General features: G+C 67.8%; 1 protein-coding gene across 1 annotated transcript; it reads left to right on the forward strand.

The window, feature by feature from the left end:
- The first annotated feature begins 837 nt into the window (after positions 1-837).
- Positions 838-16,834, forward strand: Dpysl4 (dihydropyrimidinase like 4). Its single transcript, XM_070011453.1, has 14 exons — positions 838-945; positions 3,938-4,026; positions 4,466-4,650; positions 5,650-5,814; positions 7,477-7,538; positions 7,622-7,702; positions 9,513-9,581; positions 9,910-10,030; positions 11,091-11,247; positions 11,492-11,633; positions 12,285-12,455; positions 12,836-13,015; positions 15,101-15,266; positions 16,027-16,834. The coding sequence occupies exons 1-14, from the start codon at positions 907-909 to the stop codon at positions 16,116-16,118; spliced, it is 1,719 nt and encodes a 572-aa protein (XP_069867554.1). The 5' UTR covers positions 838-906; the 3' UTR covers positions 16,119-16,834.
- Positions 16,835-16,843: the final 9 nt, after the last annotated feature.

Genomic DNA, 16,843 nt, shown 5'->3' on the forward strand with positions numbered 1-16,843 from the left:
CGCGGCCGGCCCTGGACCGTCCTGCTCGGCCCCGCCTGCCGCCCTCAGCAGGCCCGTCCCCGGGGCGAGGCCTCGGAGCCTGGAGGAAGGAGGCCGGGATCCGGTCCGGCCGGCACGCTCACCCTCCTGGCTCCGGGCGCCGGTGTCGGCCCCGGCCTCGGTCCCCCGGGTCCTCGGGGACGGACTGCGCCCCCCACCTCGGGGTCCTCGGGGACGGACTGCGTCCCCCCCCCCCGCCTCGGGGTCCTCAGGGACTGACTGCGTCCCCCCCCCTCGTCTCGGGGTCCTCGGGGACGGACTGCTCCACCCCCCCCCCCGCCTCCCGCCTCGGGGTCCTCGGGGACGGACTGCGCCCTCACCTCGGGGTCCTCGCAGCGCGGAGGTCAGGACCCGAGATCGGCTTCCAGCCCCAGAGCCTGGGGTGCCTCGGGGACCACCGACAGGACATGGCGGAGCTCACGTCCCCTCCCTCGGTCCGCGTGGGGACCGCGAGTCTGTGAAGAACGGAGCCCGAGGCCCGACGTGAGGTTGCGGGGAAGATGGGAAGAGCCCCGCCCTGGAGCCCGACCTAGGCTTAACCCCGGGGCGTGGCCGGGCACTCGGAGGCGTGGCCTAGGTTCCGGAGGTGTGGCCTAGTGCGCTGAGGCGTGGCCTCGGATCCGGGGGCGTGGCCTGGTGCGCTGAGGCGTGGCCTCGGATCCGGGGGCGTGGCCTGGTGCGCCGAGGCGTGGCTTTGGCTCCGGGGGCGTGGTCTGGTGCGCGGAGGCGGGGGCTGGGGGCGGAGCCGGGCGCCCCGCGCGCACGCTCTCGGGCGCCCCGCGCACACGCTGGGCTCCGTGTGTGTCCCCGCCCGCACACCCGCGCCCGCGTCGCCTCGACGGGATCCAAGGCCAGTCCAGGAGCAAAATGTCCTTCCAGGGCAAGAAGAGCATACCGCGCATCACGGTGAGCCAGAACCGCTCCGCTCCGTCCGCGCCCTCCCCCCGCGGCCTACCGGCCCCGCCCGGGGCCCGGCCCCGGCCCCTCGGCCCGGCCCCTCCGCCCCGGCCTCTCCGCCCCGGTCCCTCCGCCCCGGCCCCAGCCCCTCCGCTCCGGTCCCTCCGCCCCGGCCTCTCCGCCTCGGTCCCTCCGCCCCGGCCCCTCCACCCCGGCCCCGGCCCCGGCCCCGGCCCCTCCACCCCGGTCCCTCCGCCCCGACCCCGGCCCCGGTCCGAGCCCCTCCGCCCCGGCCCCTCCGCCCCGATCCCTCCGCCCTGGCCCCAGCCCCTCCGCCCCGGTCCCTCCGCCCTGGCCCCAGCTCCTCCACCCCGGCCCCTCCGCCCCGGCCCTCCCCGCGCGCCGCGGCGCAGGCCCGGGGCTCGCAGCCTTGTGGAGTCGCTCTGCGACCGGCTCGGCGCGGCCCGCGTCCCCGAGCTCAGGTGCGCGCCCTCCCGCGGCCAGAAGGCGGGGACCGTCCCCGAGCCCCGCCTCCGGGCGGCGGGCGGCCCGGGCCTTTGTCGGCCGGGCGGCGGGCGCTCTTTGTCCCAGACAAAGCTGCGCGGAGGGCGCCTCCGGCCGCCCCGGCCCCGGCCCCGGCCCCGGCCGCCGCCGCGCGGCCCGCACACAAAGCCGCCCCGCCGAGCCGCGAGCACGGCGCGGACCGCTCGTCCCCAGCTTGCGGCCGCCAGCCCGGACCCTCGGGGAGACTGGCGGTGGGGCGCCCCGTATGCCAGCCTGGGGGACCCAGTGGGAGGCGCGCGGGGGCCTGGACCCCGGGCTGGCCAGGGTACCGCACAGCGCGTCCTTCCCCTCGGCCCCTGCGAACAGAGACCCCAGACCACGGCCTCCCCCAGCCGGGCCTTGGCTTCGGGCGCGGGTTTTCCCGGGGTTTGCTGAGGATGGTGGGGTCGTGCGGGGACGGGCCGGGCCTGGGAGCAGTGACGCGGCGGGGCGGAGCGGGGCGAGCACTGTGGGGAGGGGCGCGGCGCTGGGGACCAGGTCCACAGGCTTCTAGGACCAGGTGATGTGGTACTTGGAGCCTGGAGGACCACAGGCCTCCGCCCGTCCCCGCCACATACAAGGTGGCTCATAGGTGTGACTACTCCAGTGACACTGCGCTGGTATTATGAATCACTACTATCATTAAATCACTTAATATTAATGCATCTGGCACTTCTGTGAACCATGTAATATTCTTTTGTTTTTTTCCCCAACCAATATGCAGGTTCAGGTTGTCTGAAGACAGGTAGAGGGCCGAATCTGGCTGCAGCTTAGTTTATCATCAACCTTTTGGTAGACTTAGTGGTGGTGGACTGGCCCTTCATTAACACCATTTTCAAAGTTCAGCCGAGTGGTGTGTGTCAGCGAGGCCAGGGCATGGCACACCAGCTCCCTCACGTCTTGCCCTGCAGAGCTCAGTGCGCTCTGGGTTGGTTCCCTAGGGGAAGGAGTTGGGAGCAGGGGCCCTGGCCTGGCCTCTCCACGGGCGGCGAGAGCTCCCGGTAAGGCCCGCTTCCTAGTAGATGCAGACAACAATGGAAGGGACAGGACGCCTCATCCAGCCTCCCCCTGGCCCCTCCCCTCTTTTGTGTCTCTCCACGCCTCTCCCCTGAGGACCCCTGGAAATACTAGGAGCAACTCCTCCTTGACCATCTGGTTTATTCTTAGGAGAGGCTTTATGGCTGCCAAGCATGATAGCCTGGCCCTTGGCTTCCACGGCCCATGCTGCCAGGGTTTTCTGTGAGAGCCAGCGCCAGCCTCAGCCTCAGGCCGTTGGCCTACTTACTTGGAGAGCCTCTAGGCGGCCTCAAACCTGTGGCCAACTGATTTCTTTCTTGCCCTTCCTCCCCCATGGTCCCTCTATGTTTAAGCCCTGCCCCCTGGACTCATCCCAGCCCCATGTCTCACCCCCCAAGGCCATAACCCTGGGCCCTGATCTCTAGCTCATGTGGACAACCTCCAAGTCACCCATTTCCCTACTTCCTATGGCAGCCAAGTCAGTCTCCTTACAGCGTCCAACAGAGACCAGCTGATGACCCGCGGCGTCAGCACCTGGAACTGAGCCCCGAGTGCCCCACCACTGCCCTTCTGAGCCCTGCTCCTGCCTCTTGCCCCTCTGTTTAGAAGGTTCCAGCCCCCACTTTCCTCTGGGGTGGTACAACTCCAACTCTGTCCTGCCTTCCATGGCCATTCATTGCACAGGCTGCTTCCTGGCACAGACCCCGAGGGGGCCTTCACCGGCCCTGGGCAGCCCCACCCCCTCTCACCCTGTGCCTGTCTCTCTGCTTGTGCTCTGTGTGTCTGTCTGATGACCTGTCCATGTGTTTTATTGCTTCCATCTGTCTCTGCAGGGGCCTCCGGAGCGGGGGAGGGGTGGGGAAAGGGACTGTGTCTGCTGGGGGCTCTGGGCAGCAGGAGCCCAGCACTGTCAGCCCCCAGCCTCATGGGCAGGTGGATGATGACATGGTTGGGGAGGGTCTCTGAGGCTGTGGGCTGGGCACACAGCTGTGCTTGCTGCTCGGCTCAGCCCTCTGTCTCCAGCACATGACTGAGCAGCAGGTTCAGGGCTGTGTGAAGCTGAGCAGCGCTCTGAGCACCCTCTCTGAGCATAGTAACTCCTCGGTTATCATGGACAGTTTAAGGCACATGAGCAGTTTTTCTGAGTGTGCTGGTGCTGGGTATTGAACTCAGTGCACCACCTCTTGTTTGTTTTAATTCAAGGCTGGTGTTCTAGCTTTTAATTTGGTTAATTGGACACAAGAGTCTCTTGTCTGAATAGGATGTATTTAAACTGTGACCATCAGAGCTCAGCCTCCTGAGTGGCCTGGGTCATAGAACTGAGCCTGAGCTGGTTTTGTCCATCCACAGATGGTGCCACATGTCTCAGTGGTAATCCCAGGAGAAGGAGCTGAATGGCTCAGTCTAGAGGGGAAAATGTCCATTTCTTTGTTTCCACCAGAGCGACCGCCTCCTGATCAAAGGTGGGAAGATTGTGAATGATGACCAGTCCTTCTATGCCGATCTGTATGTGGAAGATGGCTTGATTAAGTAAGTTTCTACTCCCCGTGAGTGGAGTACAAGGCTGTCACACGTGTGTGCTGGTGTTTGTGTCTAGGTGGAAGCCAGGTGGACGTGCTCATCTTTTTGGAACCCCTTTCCCTGAACACCACTGCAGCCTGAGTCCTAATCACCGCCCTCCCCCGCCCGCCTGAGTCCTGACCCCCTCCCCCGGCAGTGTGAGGCCTCAGGCTACCATGTGTCTTGTGTTTCCACAACTCTTAGGAGGATGCGGTATACAATGTTGTGCTTAACAGATCCTGACCTCTCTGGGCTGCTGGTCCGGAAGGCACAAGCAGGAGCCAGGAAGGGAGGGCTGGAAGGCACAGGTCCAGGCCCCCATGATGCCCCTGGAGCTGCGGGACTGGAGGTCTGGCTCTGTGGCAGGCATGGTGTGACCGAATGTTGAGGCCTCTTCTGTTGCTTTCAGACAAATCGGGGAGAACCTCATCGTCCCCGGGGGCATCCGAACCATCGACGCCCATGGCCTGATGGTCCTGCCCGGCGGAGTCGACGTGCACACCAGACTGCAGGCGCCTGCGCTGGGCATGGCACCCGCCGATGACTTTGCGCAGGGCACCACAGCCGCCCTGGCGGGAGGGACCACCATGGTCTGTGAGTGTCCGGGCCCAGCCTCCAGGGGGCAGCATCCAGAGAGGCGTCCTTACCTGTTGTTTTCCTTCTTATATCTGGGACTGGGGAAGCTCCAGTGCCTTCTGCTGCCCAGAGCCTCTGGTGGGGCTCCTGGCTGGCTCCGCAGCGTGGCCGAGGTCTGTGAGGGCGGATGGACATGCACTTGGTTCCGGTCGGTGGCGAGGGCCTGCATTTGGAAAAGCCACACACTGCACCCTTCCGGGCTGCGTGGGCCTGGCTGCAGTCAAGGGAGGGGCTCCCTGGGGTCGTAGGGCCCTGGACAGGCCACACTTATCACAGCTTGGTTTGCTTACTCAGTGCAGGGAGGGACCCCCACCAGCAGGCCCCCGGGAAGGGGGCCGCCAGGCCACCGGTGCTGTGTGGCTGGGAGGGGGTAGTGCGGATGCCACCTGCCCGTGCCAGGCTGAGGGGACAGGCAGGAGGTCCAAGCTGTGAACAGTGGTGTGGGGGTCCCGGTTCATCGTGAGCCCCTGCGAGGGGCGTCTTGCTCTCCTGCTCGGCCCCTGCTCTGAGCAGCTTCCTGGCATGTCCCAGAGCGGCCAGCGACCAACGTTTGGACCTGACTGCAGGAACGCTGGCAGCAAGGGTGCTGGCTGGCAGAAGAGACACAGGGCGCAGAGGCCGTGGGGCTACAGGAGCCCAGTGTGGTGTGGGGCAGGGCCGGGGGGCAGCCGGGTGGGGCAAGGGAGCCCTCCCGCCTCTCCTCCAGGGGGCAGTATCACGGCAGTCAGCTCCTGCTGGGCCGGGACTCACTGGAGCTGGGTGGCCGCCCAGCCGACTCTTACCCCACTTCTGTGCTCAGAGAGGCCGGGGGTGGGCAGGGGGGCCTGGGAGCTGCGGCAAGGTGGCCCCCGCCTGTGTGGTCTTCCTCCTGTCCATTTTCTGCGGTTGAGAAAGTGGGGGGCAGCGGGGGGACTCGCCGACCCGTGGTGCGCCTGGCTGACCTGCTGCTCTGCGCAGTGGACCACGTGTTTCCGGACGCGGGTGTGAGCCTGCTGGCGGCCTACGAACAGTGGCGGGAGCGGGCGGACAGCACAGCCTGCTGTGACTACTCGCTGCACATGGACGTCCCCCGCTGGCACGAGAGCACCAAGGAGGAGCTGGAGGCCCTGGTCAAGGACAAGGGTGAGAGGTCAAGGGTGAGAGGAGAGCCAGAGGCCCTGGTCAAGGACGGGTGAGAGCAGCTCCCACAGCCCAGGGCTGGGAAGGGGGCAGGAAGGGGGCTTCCCCGTGCCAGCGGACCGCCTGCCTGCTTGCTACGTGAGGCGGCCCCTTCCCGACCCGTGTCCAGCCCTCGGCCGACCTGACCGCAGGTGCCTGGAATTGAGTAGAAGTTGGAGGGCTGTTGAGGCTTGCTTTAGGAGGCTGGGGTGGAGGTCTCCCCGCAGGCAGTGCCCCGGCCCTGTGGCGGGTCTCATACAGGGGAGCAGTGGCCAGGCTGTCCTCGGTTCTGCTCCTGGGGTGCAGGAGAGGCAGCTGCCCATTTCCCGGGGGCCGAGGCCCTCGCAGGAGGGGGTGGGAGGCCCTGGTCTCTGCGCCGATGCCCGCTCGGGTACAGCCTGGCTAAAACCGAGGATGTGCCCTGCTGCCAGAGGAAGTCTGGAAGCTAAACCCCCGCCAAGCTGAGCAGAGAATTTGACCAGAATTAGACACGGACTCGGACGTGTTAGCACTGGGTCTTCGGTGGGGGTTGGGGCTGCCGCTGAGCCCTGACTGGAGAGGGGTGCAGGCCCTGGCTGCCCAGTTAGTGGACAAGTGTAGCTGCTCCTGACTGGGTCCCAGCACTCTGGGCAGTGCTAAGACCCTGGCCGGTGCTCTGTCCTGGGGCCTCGCTCTGCCTCCCGCCCCGGGCTCCGCCTTCCACCCCGGCCCCGCCTCCTGCCTGCCCTGGGCTCCACCTCCCACCCCAGCCCCGCCTCCCACCCCAGCTCCGCCTCCTGCCTGCCCCAGGCTCCGCCTCCCACCCCGGCCCCGCCTCCTGCCTGCCCCCGGCCCCGCCTCCCACCCCAGCCCCGCCTCCCACCCCAGCTCCGCCTCCTGCCTGCCCCAGGCTCTGCCTCCCACCCCAGCTCCGCCTCCCACCCCATCTGCCTCCCGCCCTGGGCTCCACCTCCCACCCCAGCTCCGCCTCCCACCCCATCTGCCTCCCGCCCTGGGCTCCACCTCCCACCCCAGCTCCGCCTCCTGCCTGCCCCAGGCTCCACCTCCCACCCCGGCTCCGCCTCCTGCCTGTTCCAGGCTCCGCCTCCCACCCCGGCTCCGCCTCCTGCCTGTCCCTCGCTCCGCCTCCCACCCCGGCTCCGCCTCCTGCCTGCCCCAGGCTCCGCCTCCCACCCCGGCCCCGCCTCCTGCCTGCCCCAGGCTCCGCCTCCCACCCCAGCTCCGCCTCCTGCCTGTCCCTCGCTCCGCCTCCCACCCCAGCTCCGCCTCCTGCCTGTCCCTCGCTCCGCCTCCCACTCCAGCTCCGCCTCCCACCCCGGCCCCGCCTCCTGCCTGCCCCAGGCTCCGCCTCCCACCCCGGCCCCGCCTCCTGCCTGCCCCAGGCTCCGCCTCCCACCCCGGCCCCGCCTCCTGCCTGCCCCAGGCTCCGCCTCCCACCCCGGCTCCGCCTCCGCAGCCCCGCAGCCGGTCAGGCTCCCGCAGGCAGGCCTGGCCCTGTTTCCGGTGCAGGCGGGTGGGGCTGGGTCGGACCTGAGCATGGAAGGAGGGAGGGCATGGGCGCCACCCGGCTCCACCCGCGCCCTGCGGGAGGAGCCCCGCGCCTCTGAGCGCCGCCGCCTCCCCCAGGCGTGAACTCCTTCCTGGTCTTCATGGCGCACAGGGACCGGTGCCAGTGTTCGGACGGGCAGGTGAGGCCGGCACGCGGCGGGGGCGCTGGGCCGGGCCCGGCCGCGGCGCCGCGGACTCAGGACCTCGTCCTCTCTCCGCCCAGATGTACGAGATCTTCAGCATCATCCGGGACCTGGGGGCCGTGGCCCAGGTCCACGCCGAGAACGGGGACATCGTGGAGGAGGTGCGGGGCCGGGGGACACGGGGTTCAGCCTCAGCGCCAGGCCCACAGCCCTCCAGAGCGCTGCCGAAAACAGCCTGCCGGGGTCAAAGGTTGAGGGGCCACCGGGAGCACAGGCCCTGTGACCTCCGCCCTCACTAGCAAGATGCCCTGGACTGCAGTGGGCTGCGGGCCCGGGTGGGAAGCGCCCGCTGGGGACGCTCGGGAGCCGCGGCCGGGCTCACCTCCGGCCGCAAGCGCCTTCCCTTCAGGCCGGCCCGGGCACCCCTGGGGCCAGCACGGCCCCTCCGGCCGGGGCCTCCCATCCGGGAGGCCCGCGGAGCCAGGCCGGCCGCCGTCCGGCCGCAGCGGGGTCGCCGTGCACGGCCCGGCCGACGCGCCAGCCACAGGGACTGCCCGGCCGCTCCCGCCCGAGCTGGAAGGCGGTGGGGCGGTTAGAGGCCGCCCGTCCACCTCGAGGGCATCAGGACCTCTGCGCAGCGCATGGTTCGAGGCCCGGGCCTGCTCCGGGGTCAGGAGCCCAGCGGCCGAGGCCCCCCGTCCCCGGCATTGTCAGGGACTGTCGTGGCGGGAGAGGGAGACCGCACCCTTCAGGGACCAGGTGTGGCCGGAAGGGGCCGTCGGTCACCCGACTTCGTAGAGGCTCCTGCCTGTGTCCACCACACACACTTGCCATGACAGGCAGAGGTCCCGCTGTGGACAGGGGCTCCGGCTGCAGCCAGCCCCCGCCCCCCCCCTGCTCCAGTCCCCCCCAGCCCTCCCAGCCCTCCCGCTCCAGTCCCCCCCAGCCCTCCCAGCCCTCCCGCTCCAGTCCCCCCCAGCCCTCCCGCTCCAGTCCCCCCCAGCCCTCCCGCTCCAGTCCCCCCCCAGCCCTCCCAGCCCTCCCAGTCCCCCTGCTCCAGTCCCCCCCAGCCCTCCCGCTCCAGTCCCCCCCAGCCCTCCCAGTCCCCCCCAGCCCTCCCAGCCCTCCTGCTCCAGTCCCCCCCAGCCCTCCCGCTCCAGTCCCCCCCCAGCCCTCCCAGTCCCCCTGCTCCAGTCCCCCCCAGCCCTCCCGCTCCAGTCCCCCCCAGCCCTCCCACTCCAGTCCCCCCCAGCCCTCCCGCTCCAGTCCCCCCCCCCGTGCTCCAGTCCCCCCCAGCCCTCCCGCTCCAGTCCCCCCCAGCCCTCCCAGTCCCCCCCAGCCCTCCCAGTCCCCCCCAGCCCTCCCAGCCCTCCCGCTCCAGTCCCCCCCAGCCCTCCCAGTCCCCCCCAGCCCTCCCGCTCCAGTCCCCCCCAGCCCTCCCAGTCCCCCCCAGCCCTCCCAGTCCCCCCCAGCCCTCCCAGCCCTCCCGCTCCAGTCCCCCCCAGCCCTCCCAGTCCCCCCCAGCCCTCCCGCTCCAGTCCCCCCCCAGCCCTCCCGCTCCAGTCCCCCCCAGCCCTCCCGCTCCAGTCCCCCCCAGCCCTCCCAGTCCCCCCCAGCCCTCCCGCTCCAGTCCCCCCCCAGCCCTCCCAGTCCCCCCCAGCCCTCCCGCTCCAGTCCCCCCCAGCCCTCCCAGTCCCCCCAGCCCTCCCACTCCAGTCCCCCCCAGCCCTCCCAGTCCCCCCCAGCCCTCCCGCTCCAGTCCCCCCCAGCCCTCCCAGTCCCCCCCAGCCCTCCCGCTCCAGTCCCCCCCAGCCCTCCCAGTCCCCCCCAGCCCTCCCGCTCCAGTCCCCCTCACCTCCAGCCCCGCGAGCTCTCTGTGCCTCTGGCGGGGGCAGGGCCTGTGCCAGGGACTCACATTTAGGACGCGGCACCCCTTGGGGCATAGCCAAGCTTCCTGTGGGGTTTGTTTAGGAGCAGAAGCAGCTGCTGGAACGCGGCATCACGGGTCCTGAGGGCCACGTGCTCAGCCACCCCGAGGAGGTGAGTGGTGGGGGTCTCGGAAGCCTCCCCTTCCCCAGCCAGACTTCACCCCCGGCGGCCAGCATTCTGTAGTCCTGGTCTGTGGCCTGGGCAGGCGTCCCCTGGCATCCCAGCCCCCGTGACCCCACCCCCTCAGCCCTTCCTGAGATGACAGCAGGGTGGGGTGTGAGGCTGCACAGGTCCGTGTGGGTGCCAGGCTCTGGCCGGCCCAGAGTCCTGCGTGTGACCCGTGGGTGTCTCGCGTCCCCAGCGCGGTCAGGAACTCACCCCACACTGTGGTCAGGCCCCCATGCCCTGAGTGCCCGTCCTCCCCCCCCCCCCACCCCAGGTGGAGGCCGAGGCTGTGTACCGCGCCATCACCATCGCCAAGCAGGCCAACTGCCCACTGTACGTCACCAAGGTGATGAGCAAGGGCGCGGCCGATGTGATTGCCCAAGCCAAGCGCAGGGGTGAGTGCTGTCCCCCACCAAGCGCAGGGCTGAGTGCTGTCCCCCACCAAGCGCAGGGCTGAGTGCTGTCCCCCACCAAGCGCAGGGGTGAGTGCTGTCCCCCACCAAGCGCAGGGGTGAGTGCTGCCGCCCACCAAGCGCAGGGGTGAGTGCTGTTCCCCCACCAAGCGCAGGGGTGAGTGCTGTTCCCCCACCAAGCGCAGGGGTGAGTGCTGTCCCCCACCAAGCGCAGGGCTGAGTGCTGCCCCCCTCCAGTTCTGCTGCCCGAGGCCCTCTGGTGGCGGGTGTGGGCCTGACAGGAGGCCTGTGGGTGCCCAGCTCCCTGGGCACCTGCTCTCTGGGTTAGACCGGGGTGCAGCAAGGGAGGTGCAGACGCCGCCTCCTGCTGTGGGAGCAGCAGCTTCCCGTGGGGGCCCTGTGAAGCACTGGGGCCTGGCCAGTGTGGGGGGGGCATTAGAGGTTGCGTCTGAGGGGCTCCCCATTCCAGTGCATGTCCACAGCGGCTGTGGCATCGGGAGCTGGGGTTCCTCCCGCGGAGCGCCCCAGCCAGCAGGAGTTGGCCACCTGTGCCTAGCTAGCTATCAGGGACCGGACAGAACCAAGGTGGGGCCTCCGAGCAGGACCAGAGTCTGGTGCCCAGTGGTGCCCCGCCCTCCCCACCTGTCCTGAGCTCCTGGCCCTGCCCTGGCCAGTGGCTCGGGGTGGGAGCCAGTGTGAGGTGGGGACACCGCCCTGTCCCCTGGGGACGGGCCACCAGCCCCACTGCTCCCAGGATGCTGGTGGCAGCCAGGCAGCCCCACCCACCCTGACCCAGCGTTTCTCCCACCCATCAGCCTGGCCAGAACTCTGAGTGAGGCCCGTCCCAGAGCCCGGGGCTGGCCGGCGGCCGGCAGTGGCTGCCTGGACTCTGGTGATGCGGCAGGTGCCCTGGGACCCCTGGGCCGAGCACCGGCGCAGCCAGGGACTTGGTCCTCTGCCAAGCTGGAGGCGGTGGGGGGCTGGGGCGCTGGGGGGCCCTGCAGGGAGAGAGGAGAGGCCCGCACCGTCTTGCCCTCCACAGGGGTGGTTGTGTTCGGGGAGCCCATCACTGCCAGCCTGGGCGCGGACGGCTCACATTACTGGAGCAAGAACTGGGCTAAGGCCGCGGCCTTTGTCACCTCGCCCCCCATCAGCCCCGACCCCACCACCGCAGACCACCTCAGCGCCCTGCTGTCCAGGTGAGCCGTCGCCCGGCCAGAGCCGTGTGGAGGCCGTGGCCCCAAAGGGGCTTCCTCCTCGGGAGCTGCCCCAACCCCACCCTGCTTGTGCACCCCCCCCCGCCGTGGCTCCGCCCACGCCTGCTGCCCTCCCCACTGGCACCTTCTCTGCCAGTTCAGACTTCTCAGTGTCCCGTGGCTGGGAACACCCTAGTCCTGGATGGCAGGCAGGGCCGCCCCGGCCCCTGACCCTGCCTGTTCCCAGTGGGGACCTCCAGGTGACCGGCAGCGCGCACTGCACCTTCACCACGGCCCAGAAGGCCGTTGGCAAAGACAACTTCACACTGATCCCGGAGGGCACCAACGGCGTGGAGGAGCGCATGTCCATAGTCTGGGAGAAGTGCGTGGTGAGTCTGGGCCAGGCAGTGTGCAGGGGCGTGTGTGTCCGTGGGGTAGTGTGTGGTGAGTCTGGGCCAGGCAGTGTGCAGGGGCGTGTGTCCGTGGGGTAGTGCGTGGGGAGTCTGGGCTGGGCAGTGTGCAGGGGCGTGTGTGTCTGTGGAGGAGAGCGTGGGGAGTCTGGGCCGGGCAGTGTGCAGGGGCGCGTGTGTCCGTGGGGTAGTGCGTGGGGAGTCTGGGCCGGGCAGTGTGCAGGGGCGCGTGTCCGTGGGGTAGTGCGTGGGGAGTCTGGGCCGGGCAGTGTGGACACTGGGAGGGGCCACTCCCAACCACAAGTGTTCCCAAGTAGAGGCTGGACTGGTCCTCACCACCAGCTCTGCCCAGCTTCCCAGGGCACAGATGCACCGCCCAGCTCCAGGCTGGAGAGTGGGGGGCCCTGTGCCCTGTCCCCACCCTTCCTCCGGGCTCACCTCTTGTCTGGCTGGCATCCCACTGCATCACATGGAGCCAGAACCTGGGAAAGGTCATGGGGTCAGGAGCGTGTCAGACTCCAGGCCTGGTCAGGATCATCGGTGTCCCCTGCCTGACTCTGGGGTGCTCTGGTGGTGTCCACCATACCTGAATTCCCCCCCACACACACACACACTGTTTTTGCTTCTCAGGCCTCGGGGAAAATGGATGAGAATGAGTTTGTTGCAGTGACCAGTACCAATGCTGCCAAAATCTTCAACTTTTACCCCAGGAAGGGGCGTGTGGCTGTGGGCTCTGATGCCGACTTGGTCATCTGGAACCCGAGGGCCACCAGGGTCATCTCTGCCAAGACCCACAACCTGGTGAGAAGCCTGCTTCCCCGCCTGTCAGGGCCTGGCCCGGGCTCTGAGGGCCCCCGACCCGCAGTTGAGTGGGCTCTGTCTTCACCCCTGGGAGGAGGGGCTCTGTCTGCACCCCTTAGCCCTGGCCCTTCCCCAGGACATCAGTCTTCACCTTGAAGCCACCTGGGGCTGAAGCTGACTCCTCCTCCAGGGGAGAGGCAGAGGGCACTGCCTGCCCGCAAAGGTGGCAATGTTCCTATCAGAACTGGGGTGCTGGGTGGCCCCACCGTGTCTTGTTGGGGTCTTGGCCTGGCACACAGCTTCCCGAGGGCTTCTGCCCAGCGCGAGGCCGGCAGGACCGTGCCAGGCCTGACGGGCACCCTGCGGGCCTGTCTCCCCAGAACGTGGAGTACAATATCTTGGAAGGCGTGGAGTGCCGGGGGGCCCCGGTGGTGGTGATCAGTCAGGGCCGAGTTGTGCTGGAGAGCGGGGCCCTCCTGGTCACCCCGGGGGCCGGCCGCTTCATCCCCCGGAAGACCTTCCCGGACTTCGTGTACAAGAGGATCAAAGCCCGGAACAGGGTAAGGGCCTGGCCTCTGGAGGAGACCCTGAGTGCAGGGGGCCTGCAGCTTGGTGGGCGTGGCCAGCAGGATGGTGGGCGTGGCCAGCAGGGGGCGGGCAGGCAGGGCAAGCAATGGGCGTGGCCTGCAGGGAGCCAGCAGGGCAGTGGGTGTGGCCGGTGGTGGGCGTGGCCCACAGGCACCCCTCCCCCTCCCAGCTGCACCAGTGTGGAGCACTTGGTGCGGCACTCAGGTACCACGAAGATGTCCAGGCAGACCTCGGGACTGCACCGTGAATCCATAGGCCCATTATTAGATACTGGGGTGTGAAGCTGCTTCACAGTAGGCTTGATGAACTAGAGGCTGTACGCCTTCGCCTCACCCCCGTCTTCCATTGGAGCCCAGAGCTCCTGGGGTGCTAGTGGGAAGCACAGGCTGGCCTGAGAGCAACTCCAGACTCGGTTTTACATCACACCGCGCGCCTGGCACGGCCTGCAGATTGGGTCAGGAGCCACAGGCCCGGCAGGTGACCAAGCCTGTGTCAGGGGAGATGCTGGCTGCAGGAGGGGCTGCTGGGGTGAGTGTGTATAGGAGAAGGAGGCTGTTGGGGTGAGTGTGTATAGGAGGAGGCTGCTGGGGTGGGTGTGTATAGGAGGAGGCTGCTGGGGTGAGTGTGTAAAGGAGGCTGCTGGGGTGGGTGTGTATAGGAGGAGGAGGCTGCTGGGGTGAGTGTGTATAGGAGGCTGCTGGGGTGAGTGTGTATAGGAGGAGGAGGCTGCTGGGGTGAGTGTGTATAGGAGGCTGCTGGGGTGAGTGTGTATAGGAGGCTGATGGGGTGAGTGTGTATAGGAGGCTGCTGGGGTGAGTGTGTATAGGAGGCTGCTGGGGTGAGTGTGTATAGGAGGAGGAGGCTGCTGGGGTGAGTGTGTATAGGAGGCTGCTGGGGTGAGTGTGTAAAGGAGGCTGCTGGGGTGAGTGTGTAAAGGAGGCTGCTGGGGTGAGTGTGTATAGGAGGCTGCTGGGGTGAGTGTGTAAAGGAGGCTGCTGGGGTGAGTGTGTAAAGGAGGCTGCTGGGGTGAGTGTGTATAGGAGGCTGCTGGGGTGAGTGTGTATAGGAGGAGGAGGCTGCTGGGGTGAGTGTGTATAGGAGGAGGAGGCTGCTGGGGTGAGTGTATAGGAGGAGGCTGATGGGGTGAGTGTGTAAAGGAGGAGGAGGCTGCTGGGGTGAGTGTGTATAGGAGGAGGAGGCTGCTGGGGTGAGTGTGTATGGGAGACTGCTGGGGTGAGTGTGTAAAGGAGGAGGAGGCTGCTGGGGTGAGTGTGTACAGGAGGAGGGGGCTGCTGGGGTGAGTGTGTACAGGAGGAGGGGGCTGCTGGGGTGAGTGTGTATATGAGGAGGCTTCTGGGGTGAGTGTGTATAGGAGGAGGCTGCTGGGGTGAGTGTGTATAGGAGGAGGCTGCTGGGGTGAGTGTGTAAAGGAGGAGGAGGCTGCTGGGGTGAGTGTGTATAGGAGGAGGAGGCTGCTGGGGTGAGTGTGTATGGGAGACTGCTGGGGTGAGTGTGTACAGGAGGAGGAGGCTGCTGGGGTGAGTGTGTACAGGAGGAGGAGGCTGCTGGGGTGAGTGTGTATGGGAGACTGCTGGGGTGAGTGTGTACAGGAGGAGGAGGCTGCTGGGGTGAGTGTGTACAGGAGGAGGAGGCTGCTGGGGTGAGTGTGTACAGGAGGAGGGAGCTGCTGGGGTGAGTGTGTATAGGAGGGGGCTGCTGGGATGAGTGTGTGTAATAGAGGGATTGCTAGGAGTGTGTTTCTGGGGGTAAGTGTGTATAGGAGGGGAGTCTGGGGTGAGTGTGTGCAGGAGCAGCGGCTTGCTGGGGGCGAGGGGGCTGCTGGGGTATATGAGTATGCATGGGGTCATGGGGCCAAGTGCACGTGTGCGGATGGGGCTGGTGAGTGTGCATACCTGGAGGTGGTGGGTGTGTAGGGAGGGGACAAGGAGGGAGACGTGTGCAGCAGTGCAGGCTCCACGTGCAGGAAGGCCGGGTGCGGGGAGGCGTGTGCCTCTCCCGTGCTCCGGCGCCCTCCTCACACCCGCTCTCGGCCTCAGCTGGCGGAGATCCACGGGGTGCCCCGAGGCCTGTATGACGGGCCTGTCCACGAAGTGACGCTGCCCGCCAAGCCGGGGAGCAGCGCCCCGGCCCGGGCCTCCTGCTCGGGCAAGATCTCAGTGCTGCCGGTGCGTAACCTGCACCAGTCCGGATTCAGCCTCTCTGGTGAGTGGAGCCGGAGCCGGCCGGCCGGAGAGCTTAGGGGTGCGGGTGGGAGATGCCGACCCTGTGAACCGTGGGGAGGTAGGAGCCCCTTCCTTGTTCCCCCAAGCATGCTGGGCAGGGCAGAGGCCGGGAGGAAAGCTGAGGGGCTTCCCACAGGGCGTCCTGTGCCCTTGAGGATCAGCCCTGACGCACGGGGAACGGGTCCAGTGTGTTCCCAGACCTTGGACACACACCAGCACCTGACCTGGGATGGCTGAGAGGCCATGGGACCAACCACCACGCCAGCCTCTAGGCAGAGCCCCAGCTGTGTTTCCGGGGGCCTCAGAGATCTTTCTAGAGCCCCAGCGGCTGTTCACCCTGCCGACCGTACCAGGCCTCCTTCTCTCCGTCCCTGTCCTTGTCCTGCGGCTTGGTCCTGCCGTCACCTGGCAACAGACCCCTGTGGAATGCAGCCTGCCTGCCTGCCCCGGGGCGGCCTCATCCAGCACAGGACCCACAGAGGGCCAAAGCAGGACGGCCTACCGGGGTCCTTCCCGGGGGTCCTCCTTGGACTTTGTCTCCACAGATGCTAGGGATCCCCAGGCCCTTCCTGCACCCCAAAGCCTCGGGGAACGGGGCCTGCCTGGCGTCTGGTCCAACCAGCCACGGCACATGCGCGTGATGGTGTGCGGCCCCCCCCAGCCTCGTGGGCGTGGACCCGTCTCCGGTCTTGGGGCCTGAGGCCTCCCGCCACTTGCCTTACTCTCCTTTCCACACCCAGGGTCTCAAGCGGACGATCACATTGCCAGACGCACAGCTCAGAAGATCATGGCGCCCCCTGGTGGACGCTCCAACATCACCTCGCTCTCTTAGGCAGTCTCCAGGGCCTGGGCCCGCGCGCGGGGCCAGGCGGCCCTTCCTGGCTCTTTATTCCATAGAAGTGATTTTGAAAGGCGCTTGGCCTTGTCTACCCTCCCCCACAAGCTCTCCTTTGGGGTCCTAGATCCTGCTATGAGATGCCCCCGCCTCTCCTTCCCGAGGGCTGAATTTGGAGATTTCACTGCCAGGGTGAGGGGGGCTGGGCTGGGCAGCCACAGCTCAGGTGACCCCCAACCCATCCCAGTGCCCGGGGCCTCAGCTCCGCACCAGCGCTTCCCTCCGAGAAGCTCCACGCCGGGGCTCCTGACCCCAGGCTTTGTCCGGCCCATGGCGTGCCTGCTGCCCACTGCCCATTTAGGTCACTGCCTCACAGAAGCTTTGGAGCTCCTGGCCACCCGCGGCAGGGGGCAGACACCCCTCGGGCACGGGGAGCGGAGCTGCCAGGGGCTTCGGATCCACCTGAAGGGCAGGGTACAGGCAGCCCCTCTTCACAGACCGCACCTGAGCTCCCATGGCAGCCCGTTTGCCGGGAGTTTTCTGATCCGTTAGTGAGGCGTCCTCCTTTGTGAGACGTGTACTTCCGTAGATGAGTTAGACTGGCAGCTTTGTGCCACATGGAAGCTGTATCCAGGCATCTGCGCGCGCTGCCTGGAGGGCAGGCTGCTGTTCAGCCTGACACGTCAGGCCGATTAAAGGCGTCTGGGTTCGAGGCCGCCTGT

Source organism: Dipodomys merriami, unplaced genomic scaffold (assembly GCF_024711535.1).
Source record: "Dipodomys merriami isolate MVZ:Mamm:240054 unplaced genomic scaffold, mDipMer1.0.p SCAF_82, whole genome shotgun sequence".
NCBI lineage: Eukaryota > Metazoa > Chordata > Mammalia > Rodentia > Heteromyidae > Dipodomys > Dipodomys merriami.

Coding starts and splice junctions, on each gene's coding strand:
- Dpysl4 (XM_070011453.1), top strand. CDS start 907: ATGTCCTTCCAGGGCAAGAAGAGCATACCGCGCATCACG. Junction 4,651..5,649: donor GGGAGGGACCACCATGGTCT/GTGAGTGTCCGG, acceptor TGCTCTGCGCAG/TGGACCACGTGTTTCCGGAC. Junction 7,703..9,512: donor ACGGGGACATCGTGGAGGAG/GTGCGGGGCCGG, acceptor GGGTTTGTTTAG/GAGCAGAAGCAGCTGCTGGA.